The sequence below is a fragment of the Drosophila biarmipes genome, chromosome 2R (assembly GCF_025231255.1).
Source record: "Drosophila biarmipes strain raj3 chromosome 2R, RU_DBia_V1.1, whole genome shotgun sequence".
NCBI classification, from domain to species: Eukaryota; Metazoa; Arthropoda; class Insecta; order Diptera; family Drosophilidae; genus Drosophila; species Drosophila biarmipes.
This window is the reverse complement of record NC_066615.1, coordinates 1,706,699-1,718,703: the sequence shown is the minus strand read 5'-3', so window position 1 is coordinate 1,718,703 and position 12,005 is coordinate 1,706,699. Positions and strand designations below refer to the sequence as shown.

At 40.5% G+C, this 12,005-nt stretch overlaps 1 protein-coding gene across 1 annotated transcript; it reads right to left on the bottom strand.

Moving 5' to 3' along the window:
- Window positions 1-2,672: 2,672 nt before the first annotated feature.
- Window positions 2,673-3,479, bottom strand: LOC127010960 (uncharacterized). Its single transcript, XM_050887204.1, has 2 exons — window positions 3,173-3,479; window positions 2,673-3,109 (listed from the first exon to the last, which is right to left on the bottom strand). The coding sequence occupies exons 1-2, from the start codon at window positions 3,477-3,479 to the stop codon at window positions 2,673-2,675; spliced, it is 744 nt and encodes a 247-aa protein (XP_050743161.1).
- Window positions 3,480-12,005: the final 8,526 nt, after the last annotated feature.

Genomic DNA, 12,005 nt, shown 5'->3' with positions numbered 1-12,005 from the left:
GTTACTCGAGTAAAAGGGTATACAAGATTCGTCAGAAAGTATGAAACAGGTAAAAGGAAGCGTTTCCGACCCCATTAAGTATATAAATTCTTGATCAGGATCACTAGACGAGTCGAAGTAGCCATGTCCTTCTGTCCGTCCGTCCGTATGAACGCTCAGTTCTCGGAAACTATAAAAGCTAGAACAGCCAAACTTGGCATGCAGACTCCTGGGCTTCCTGCGCAGTTTGATTCAGAGGGGTGCCACTAGCACTCTAACGCCCACAATCCGAAAAATCTGTATCCGCCTACTGTTTTTATGATGAAAACAAAATTTTAACTGATGTGTATTTGTCTCATCAATGCCTATCGACTCATAAAAAAGAGTGCCACGCCCACTCTAACGCCCACAAATGGCCAACACTCTTAAATCTGTCTGTCGCCTACATAACATCTACTGGAAAAGCAGGTTGATGGCGCCCTAAAATATCGCTTTGCTGCTTATATATATGCTCCCTTAAACTGAGTAACATGTATCTGATAGACGAGGCCCTTGACTATAGCGTTCTTCCTTGTTTATTAGTACAAAATTTTGTATCTGCGTTAAATATTGTGTAACATGTATCTGATAGTCGAGGCCCTTGACTATAGCGTTCTTCCTTGTTTATTAGTACAGAATTTTTGTATCTGCGTTAAATATTGTGTTGTATTATGTAATTTTTTCTTTATTTTATAATTTTCCACAGGTTCCCATGACTACTTGATCAGCACTCTTCTGTGCCCGGTTTCGTCATCGACTGCGCACCTCAAGACCAAAAAAAGGACAAGTCATCAAAAGAGCGACTATTCTAGATTCTCTAGAGAGCTTCGTTTTAACCATGACAGCCATTGATGATCCATATAGAGCGCATTATCTAATAATATTTTTCATCAGAGAATTAAATAGAAGAATTTTTTTTATATTTTGATACTAATCGTTGGAATATCAGAAAGGCTTTTATGATCCATGGTTTGGTGGTATCGTTTTGATAAAAATTCTGCAAATAATACTGCTTTAATGTAATATTTAAGTCTTATTTCATAATTGTAAAGAGCAAGATGCATATGTTCTAAACTTATAAATTCATATTTCTTCCAATTTATGTCTTTACTTTAAATAATTTTATGCCTTATATAAGGTGGTTGTATGTATATCATATAACGCAAGTTACAAAACTGATGTATGTGTTGTGACGATTCGCACCCGAACGTCAAAGTTGAGCAGAAGTCTACTCTGGGGGTCTTTAACACACTTTGTAATAAAAACTCGGAAATATCTTGAACTTCACCAGTTGTATTCATTTGTATACTTTCAATCTTTGACTTAATGCTAATTTTGATTTACAAATTATGAAATATGAAAGCTCGGTTATAAACGCGACCAGCTTCTCCTTATGTCTTCCTCGGTGTGTCATGCTCCTAACATTAGCATCAGAAATCTAACACTCGCTGTTAAAACTGCTTTTGTCCACTGCTTCCTAGAGTCGCCAGAAAACAGCTGTCCAGCTTCTCCTAATCGACAGAAACACCCGTTCATGCCGCCCCCAATACTCAAAGCCTTAGACCATGCTTAAACTCTGAAAAGGTTGAAGTGTGTTATGGAGTGAATGCTGGTATATTCAAAGGTGCATGGGTTGTGTACTTGGGCTAGACTCTTCAGTAAATCTTGGCAAGGGCAATCGACAAATCTTTGACACAGACCTCTTGTAAATACCCGTTGAGGTCTTAATTGTAGCTACTCGAACGAGTCCATCGGCCCCAGGATGTAAGTCGATGATTCGCCCTAATTTCCAGTCAGAAGGACCAGTTCGATCATCCTTGATGATGATCGTTACGCTGAAGATTGTCAGTTTCGTGGCGCCACTTGGGGCGCGCCTGCAGATGAGATAGCCAATCTGCACTCTATTTTCTCCAAAAGAGGCGAAACATCCGTTGACCATTCAGGAACTCTGTGTTTAATGAAGAATCCTTAATACTAAGCTCAGGGAGTGACATCATCGAATCCCCGATTAAAAAATGTGCAGGGGTGAGAGCTTACAAATCATCTAAGTCAGACGTTAGGGGGCATAATGGCCGAGAGTTCAAGCACGCTTCTATCTGGACAAGAATGGTAGACAGCTGCTCGTACGTCATTCGAATCCCAATAAACGGTCGATAAAGATGGGTTTTAACAGATTTTACGTAGGATTCCCAGAGTCCTCCAAAGTTTGGACTATGTGGAGGATTGAAATGCCAATGAATGTTTCGACGAGTAAGTTCAGGAACTACTGTCTCTTCAAGTCCTTTATAGAATTCATTGGTCCACAGCTTTAGAGACTTGTCAGATGAGATAAAGTTGGTTCCACAGTCGCTGTATAGATGTTGACAAAAACCACTACGTCCGATTAAGCGCTGTAGCACCCACAGAAAATGCTGTGCCGACATTCCCGTGACTGCTTCCAAATGAATCGCTTTGCTCCCTAAGGAAATGAAAACTGCAATGTATGCTTTATAGCAAGTGTGACCTCTGAATCTGGATGACTTTATCTCAATCGCACCAGTGTAATCAACTCCAGTTGCTTTGAACGCCCGTTTGGGCGGATTGACACGGTGCGCTGGTAAATCTCCCATCAGTTGGCTTGATGGTGACGGCCGGTGTTTGAAACAGGTTACGCACTATGGCAGAATCCTTTTTACTGCCTGTTTACCGTTGACGATCCAGAAAACTTGATGAATTGTAGCTAAAGTTAGTTGCACACCGCCATGTAAGGTGTTGTGATGAGCGTTCCTTATAACCAAAATCGTCAGGTGGTGGGCCTTTGGAAGGATTATTGGTGTGCGTTGAGAAATGGAGAGCTGCAAAGCATTCTTAAGTCTGCCTTTAACTCTCATGAGCCCCTCATCGTCGAGAAACGGTGATAGTTGGCTGAGTTTGTTGTGTTTGGATAGAAATTTGTTGGATCGTAGTCTTGATAATTCTTCCGAATAGACTTCTTGTTGAACCATCCGCACCAGTGCGAACAAAGCCTGTTGAAATTCAGATACCTGAATAGGGCCGGTGAGTCTATCCGCTTTTTTGTGACGAGTATTATAAATGAATCGTTTGACGTAGGCTGTAACGAATAAGAGTTTATTATAGGAGGAATATGATTCGATAAATGGTTGCACTTCTATACAAATGTGGGCTCCGATGTGCTTTAAGGATTGCTCTCCTGAAATAAGTTCTGATTTTGGGGACTGAACTGGATTGACTGGCCAATGCTCCTCTGAAAGCTGCAGCCAATGTGGTCCGTTCCACCAAAGCGTGTGGTGTTTCAGCTGGGAAGGGGTGAGTCCGCGTGTAGTACAATCTGCTGGGTTTTCTTGCGTAAGAACATGTCTCCACTGCGATGGCGAGCTTGCCTCCAGGATTGCTCCTATTCTATTCGACACCAATGTCTTGCAACGCCTAGGGTCACCGCTGATCCAATACAGCACTATCATTGCATCCGACCAGTAGTGTACGGATATGGTCTGATGTGATGCTTGAAGTTGATTGACAATCCAATCGGCCAATTGTGTACACAGCAGGGCTCCGGATAACTCAACTCTCGGAATTGTTAGCGGCTTAACAGGTGTGACTCGACTGCGGGCTGTCGCCACCGCTCGGCGAGTTGATCTGGTAATGGGTCGTCCCAATCTAATGATGCGGGGGGCTCATCCTTGCGCTCGATACGAAAACTCCGAACTTCCTTTAACAGGACTTTCGCAGCGATGATCACTGGTGCCAGGTATCCCAACGGATCGAATAAGCGTGCTACTGTGGATAGTATAGAACGCTTGGTGAATATAGGATTGAGAGAAAACTTAAGATTAAAACCAAAACCATCTTTGTTTGGATGCCAATACAACCCTAAAGTTTTAATGGAGTCCTTATTGTCTATCTCAAAATTGCTACTGTTAGAGAGATCTGTAGTTGGGATGCTTTCTAAGATATCTGGATGGTTGGATGCCCACTTCTTGAGCTCCATGCCTGCTGATTGCAGAGCTGCGATAACATCATTGCGAATTTTTAGAGCTCCGTCGATGGTCTTGTGCCGGTTTGAACATCGTCCACATAGATTTCCTTTTTAAGGACATGCTCGGCCAGAGGATAGCGTTCGCGCTCGTCGGACGCAATCTGATGTATGACTCGAATCGCCGTGAAGGGTGCCGAGGCAGTGCCAAACGTTACTGTAGTCAAAAAATATTCCTTGATGAGTCCCTTTTCATCGCGCCAGAAAATTCGCTGATACTGGGCATCTTCTTCATGCATATCTATGCAGCGATACATTTTCGTTATATCGGCCACGAAGACATACCGATGGAAATGCCAGTTGAGTATAACTCCTCCAAGATCGTTTTGTAGGGCGGGACCCGTGCATAAAATATCATTTAAAGACCTCCCGTTAGATGTTTTGCACGAAGCGTCATATACGACGCGCATCTTTGTAGTTAAACTGTCGTCTTTGATCACAGCATGATGTGGAACGGTGCACGCAGAGATTGAGAGTTGCCTTTGTGCGTTGATCCTAGTGTGTTCTTCCTCACTACCTTTTACCTCTTTTATCTGCTTGAGATCAAATTCCTCTTGAATAGTGCTGTTGACTGAAATCTGGCCGATGATTAAGTTTCCTTTCCAGGGCGTGGAAACGGTTTAATGCGATTTGCCTTGACCGGCGAAAAACCTCTGTACCATGTTGTTTAGGTTTGCCAAATTACAACGGATGGAGATTGATGTCGTCTGGGCTTCTTCAGCTGGTCCAAAAACTATCCAGCCCAGCTGTGTGTTTTGTGCAATTGGTTCTGCCACCGTCCCCTTGCGTATGTCCGGAAGCATTAATTGCGGGATAATGTCGACACCGATAAGTAGGTCAATGCGACCCGACTTGATGAAATTAGGATCTGCAAAGGATAACCCTTGGATATGTTTACAGGACTTAATGTTTACAATTTGTTTTGGTAAATGACCTGTTAGTGACCGAAGGATGAAGGCTGAGGATACGTAGGCTTTAAAATCCGATCAGCTCGAACAGGATGCCGTTTGAGTCTAAGCGCTTAAACGATGTTTTCCGTGATGAGGGTGCCTTCCAAGCCATGGTCGATGAGAGCTCGAAATAAAGCTGACTGCCCAGTGGAGTTATTTACGATCCGAACCAGTGCAGTAGCAAGAAGGGTCGGTGAGTTCAGATGGGAGGCAACTGCGCTGAAGAGTTGGGTTGATGGTGCATTTTGTACTGCGTCTGCGCTCCGACCAGAGTCTGAAGTATGCTGTCGGGATACTCCAGGAGTCAATGAAGGACTTTGTTGAGCATTCGGGAAATGTAACAAAGTGTGGTGCCGTTGACCACATTGCGAGCAGTTTCGGTTGCTGCTGCATTGACTGAGAGAATGGGAAGCACTAAGGCAATTGATGCATGCCTTCGAGCGGTCGACTATAACCTTTCGCGCGAAACAATCCTTGGCAGGGAAGTCCGGGCACCGTCTTAGAATGTGATTCTGTTGGCAGAGCGAGCACCTGATGGATCCAGACTCAAGAGTACTGCGGAAGCTGTGTGGAGTTTTCCGATGGTCTGGTTGTCTGGCGATGGTTGGTCGATTGTATAGATGATCTAACTGGAACGGCTGGTTTCCTACTCTCAATTAGGTCGATGCTGACCAATCGATTGTGCAGAAACACCTCCAGCTTTGTGAAGGTGGGGATTTCCATGTTGTTGCCCAGGGAATGTTCCCAGGCCTGTGTTGTGCTGATAGGCAGCTTTGTGAGTAAGTGATGTACCAACCCATGATCACAGGAATCAATGGCAATGTGTAGTCGCCGGAATTCACTTATACATACATTTGCCAAGTTTAACAAATTCCTAAGGTCCACCGCGATCTCCTTGGACAGTTGCTCGATTCCGTACAGTGCATTCATATTGTACATGAACTGCAGTCGAGGGTTGTTGTATCGTTTTACCACAAGGTTCCATGCCACTGCACAGTTGGTTTCTGTTAATGCCATATGGTTTATATCCTGGTCTCGTCCTTGCGGGAGTGCTTGCTTCAAGAAATGAAATTTTTGAATGTTTGAAAGAAATTGATTTTCATGTATTAGCTGCGAAAAGCTTTCATAAAAAGATGGCCAATCTGCAAAATTTCCTGAAAAGTGGGGTACGGGCAATTTGGGCAGCTGAATTGTGGGAACAGGACTGGGCACAAGGGTGTTGTTTATGGATTGATCACCTGATACCTGTATTGGAACCGGAAACTTGGTTTCGTATTCATCGGCGAAAGAACAATAAATGTGGCTGTATGCTTGCTCAAAATTGTCTTCAACAGCATCCGCAAAATATGGATGCGATCGTGGACATTGCTGTAAAATGAGCGATTGATGATTTGCGTAAAATTGTTTCGAAAGCTCGTTGAGGCGAAACTCATAGTAGGATTTAGTTTTCTTTATTTGACCGTCCTTTTTTGCATTTTTAATTAGTTGGGTCAACCTGGAAGATAAGTCCATCTGCATTGCGTACAAGTCTGCAAAAGGCTCAACCACAGCCAAGGGTGCCGAGCTCTGTTGTGCCAAATCACTACAGCACTCTGCTTTGAAAAACCACGCACAAATACTCTCACAAACACACTCACCTGTTTCAGTCGTTCCGCTCGTGTTGCGATCAAGCTTTGAAGGAAGGGGACGGCAAACTTCACGATTCTAGTGTGTCGCATGAAATGGCAATAGGCATGGGTTGAATCCGCTATTCTTCTCGACTTCTTGATTCCTCCGTTATTCGAGGCTCCGTTATGGCGATGTACGTGGCAAAGGTTGCGTAACTTTGCTGGTTTAAATTAATAGTAGATTTGCACACAAGTAAGCAGAAAGATTGAAGTATGTCTACAAATATTGGAAGCTGATGAAGTTGTGAGTGTATGTTCCCCTCATGGGCCACCAAAATGTTGTGACGATCGTCAAAGTTGAGCAGAAGTCTACTCTGGGGGTCTTTAACACACTTTGTAATAAAAACTCGGAAATATGTTGAACTTCACCAGTTGTATTCATTTATATACTTTCAATCTTTGACTTAATGCTAATTTTGATTTACAAATTATGAAATATAAAAGCTCTGTTATAAACGCGACCAGCTTTTCTTTATGTCTTCCTCAGTGTTTCGTGCTGCTAACATTAGCATCAGAAATCTAACATTCGCTGTTAAAACTGCTGTTGTCCACTGCTTCTTAGAGTCGCCAGAAAACAGCTGTCCAGCTTTTCATAATCGACAGAAACACCCATTCAGTACGTATTATTTCAAGTATTATACTTTAATAGGAATCAAAAAACTCAATGACTCGTTATCGAAAACAATGAAATAAAAAAAAATAAAATAAAACCAGTGTCTTATATCTGCAAACCCAAAGCCTTTTTAATTAAAGAATTATAATTTCTTATGTAAAGAACTTTTTCAACTGCATTATGATATCTAAAACTCCTTAATAAAGCATGATTTGTTCTTGTTCTTATAAGACAAGAAACAAAAACAAAAAAGAACAGCTGAAGAGAGCGGACGTGTCTCGTGCGAGATCCGGGAAAAGTGCAAGACAGTTGATTAAATGCGAACAAAACACAAAAACTTACTGTATCTTATAATAATAAATAAGTGCCACGCTAATAAAAGCTCAATAAGTTACGAACAAAATAAAGAGCGACAAGACTTTGAGAGCGGAAGAGACGGTTACTTTTCGTATGTCTGAACCCGTGATAGTAAAGTGCAAAAAACGACCGTACTGACGTACCATACTGACGTGGCACGATCTTGTTCACCATGCTGACCTACGGCCACCCTTAATCCGGCAGAGTGGAGTCAACAATGCAAAATCTCCCACCAGCAGTTTCGACCCCGGGCGCCATAACAGCATGCAACGGTAAAACTCCTGCATCCGCACTAAATTTGTCAGCAACAACTACAGCTACCGCAAAAAACCAAACAATAACCACAGTTATTGCTATTATTTTAGAATGGACTGCAGCCTTGCTCTAAGTAAAACGGCAACAAAAATCACTACGACAATTCAAAACCAAAACAAAATCCATCAAGCGGGCCGTCCATATGGACCGGACTAGATCGGTACATCCACATCAAGCGAAGTAAAACTTCCAGATAAGGCGCTACACTTTCTCTTGCACAAATCATCCAAATCGTATAGCCCACGGCGGAGTCGGCATCATACTTAGGAAAAGCATCAAGCACCAAAGGTTTACAACTATTTCTAAAATACAATAATTGGACTTTTACAACTTGCTTGGAGATCGCTTTGTAGCTGCAGGGGACTATAAGGCCAAACACTCGCCTTGTGACTCCTAAAAGAAGGAAATTAAACAATGCAATTATAAAACTAGACTATGTATCTCCTGGCAGTCCCAAAAACTGTCCAACAGACCCCAAAAAAGTTCCAGACCTAATAGACTTTGCGGTGACAAAAAACATTCCCCGCAAAATAATAATATGCGCCATTCTCCTTCTCAAAAAACAAAACCTACAGACCACCCCCACAGGCTGACGTCACACAGAACCAGTTGGTTAAAATATAAAAAGTATATAAGCTCACACTTCAAATTAACCCTTCAGTTCAACATGGAAGCGGACATCGGCATCTACCGATGCTCTTGAAGAAGTAATCGTGAAGGCAGCCACTATCTCAACACCACAAGGCAGGGACGTGTAAACTCAACCATTTCAAAATTAATCTGCAAATCGGACGGCTAGTCCTAGAAAAGAGGCGCCTGCGACGTGCCTGGCAAACCAAGGGTTTTCCATCAGTAAACAACTCTTCAGGAAGCCACTCCCGCACTATATCGAGTTCTAAAGCAGAAAACTAAAAATACACATGCTACATTAAAAAACTTTCGCCAGTACAAAACATCTTCTGTGGAGTGCTCACCCAAAACTGAGTTGATCATTTGGGTCCGCAGCGACGAAGAAAGAGCCGAACCCTGCCACTGTTTCATTCGAATCTGAATTCATTTCCCTACCAACATTGTTTCAGCCAAAAAAGACCGCGAAAACGAAAAAGGTCGCTAGCGGTGACAAAATAACCCCAAAAATGTTAATTTAACTTTAAAACTCTGCTATAGGGATTATTATGATACCAAAGTCGGGAAAAACCAAACAATTCCTTCATTCTGCAGACCAATTAATTTAGTGTCGCTTCTGGCTAAGTTGTTCAAAAAATTCCTTCTAACCCGCATAATGGAGTTCCGCAAGGAAGCAAACTTTTGCCTCTCTGTTTCTTCAATACACAGCGGATATTCCTACGAACGAGCTGCTAACAACATCTTTTACTTTCGCTCACGACACTTTAATTTAAAGACGCTCGAGTAAATTAACCAAAATGTAAGCACATAACGTTTAAGGGCAAACACGCCCTCTAGGATCATTGAATGGGTACGCAGGTCAACGAAGTAACGTATCTCGGCGTCCACCTTGACAGAGGACTAACCTGGAGAATACACATCGAACGCAATAAAGTACATCTAAAACTAAAAGCGAGGAGTTCACTGGATTCTTAACGCTCATTCGCGCCTGCGTCTGGACTACAAAGTTTTGGTCCACACTCTCAAGCCCATCTGGACTTAGCAGCAGCAACAATCCCGCGCTCAATCGAAAATCCTGCGAACTATATATATACGCAACAAAAACATCCACAGGGACCTGTGATTAACAGAAAGCGTACTGCTTTATCTTTATATACCCTTGCAGAGGGTATAATAATTTCAGTCAGAAGTTTGCAAAGCAGTGAAGGAGACGTTTCCGACCCCATAAAGTATATATATTCTTGATCAGCGTCACAAGACGAGTCGATCTAGCCATGTCCGTCTGTTCGTCCGTTTCTACGCAAACTAGTCTCTCAGTTTTAAAGCTATCGGGCTGAAACTTTCCCAAAAGTCTTCTTTCTATTGCATGTAGTATATAAGTCGGAACCGGCCGGATCAGACAACTATATTTTATAGCTCCCATAGAACTATCGGGGAAAATATTTAAAAAAATTATACCTTCAGTGTTTTTAAACATATAACTCTCTAAGCTTGGATATAACATTTTAAAATTAGTTCTGAATTTCGAACTAAATTTGATCAAAATCGGACGACTATATCATATAGCTCCCATAGGAACAATCGGAAAGTAATTGGTAAACTTATATTGCAAAATTATATTTTCGGTGTTTTTTAGCTTATAACCTCCTACGCTTAGAAATAACATTTTTTATTTGGCTTTGAATTTCGAATTAAATTTTATTATTTTATTTTATTATTTCAAAATCGAACAACTATATCATATAGCTGCCTAGGAATGATCGGAAAATTATTAGGAAAACATGCAATATAAATTATATCTTTTGCGTTTTTAACTATAACCTTATAAGCTTGAAAATAACATTTTTTAATTAGTTCTGAATTTCGAATTAAATTTTATTAAAATCGGACGACTATATCATAAAGCTGTCATAGGAACGATCGCATAATTGGTGGGAAATAATGTGAAACAAATTATAGCTTTGGGGCTTTTTTACATATTATCTTATAATATAGGGAATATAAAGTTTTATATTTTTAAGAATTTCGTATTCAATTTAACAAAATTTTTGATTATTTTTTATAACTGCAAGGGTATACAAACTTCGGCTTGCCGAAGTTAACTCCTTTTCTTGTTTTAATTCTTATTTATGTATTTTTGGACACTGTAATATGTTTTTCGGTGGCTGGACTACACACACTGCGCTACCCAAAGTCAAATGGGTTGCCAGGATACCGATCCTAAGGGAGGAAGATCTATCAATCTACTTCCTTGAGCTGATTTAAAGCTGCAGAAGGCAGCTTAGTCCTCAAATTATTTTTATAATTGATCAAAAACATATCCAACATAAATGTTTAATTTAAAGGGTTTTTAATAAAAAACAAAATTAAATAAATTAATCTCATTAACATACCAATCTAAATACTAATTTTATATAAAAGACAAATCAGTTTTCCTTTTACCTGTTACATACTTTCTGACGCTTTTACTCATATAGCTGTCATAGAAAAAATCCGAAAATTGGTGGGAAAATTGGAGACATATATTTTGTGTATTTTTAAGAATTTTGATTTAAATTTAATAAACATCGGACGACTCTACCGCGCCTGACACCTCACTTGTTAAAATCGGATGTCCCATTCAAAGGTAAATCCAAAAACAAGATTTTCTTCTTCTTCAAAAATGAAAATGTTTGTCTCTTTGTGTGCATCCCATCTTAGGTTTAGGGTTTTAGAAAAACCAATGGGTGTATTAAGTAGCTCAAGATAGAAAACGATTGTTCTTCGACTTTCAAATTTCAAATGGTAATAATTTCTAAACAGCGAATGCTACAGAGACTTGCCATCTGTCTCTAAAAAGATAATTTTATTTTCTAAATACTCTTCCTATTGTGAAATTGTTTGAATATAATAGATTTAGAGTTATAACAAAAAGTTTTTTTTTAAAACCACTCTTTTCAATTTTCTACCGTATGTGTTTGCTGAAAATTAAAATTAACGGTATTTGTCTTACTTTGATCATCATTATCCGATTGCAGCTGTAGGATATAATCGTCTGATTTTTTAAACATTTTATTCAAAGTTGCGTAATAATAAGAGACTGGTATTCCGAAAAGTATAAGTTAATATTTAAAAAAACACTAACATCGTATTTTTTTTAATTTTTATTCTTGATCAGCGTCACTAGACGAGTCGATCTAGCCACGCGCGTTTAAAGCTATCAATATAAATAAGACTTTTGGGAAAGTTTCAGCACGACAGCTTTAAATCTGAGAGACTAGTTTGCGTAGAAACGAACAGAAAGACAGACAGAGGGACATGGCTAGATCGACTCGTCTAGTGACGCTGATCAAGAATATATATACTTTATGGGGTCGGAAACGTCTCCTTCACTGTGTTGCAAACTTCTGACTGAAATGATTATTTCTTTTGCAAGGGTATAAGAA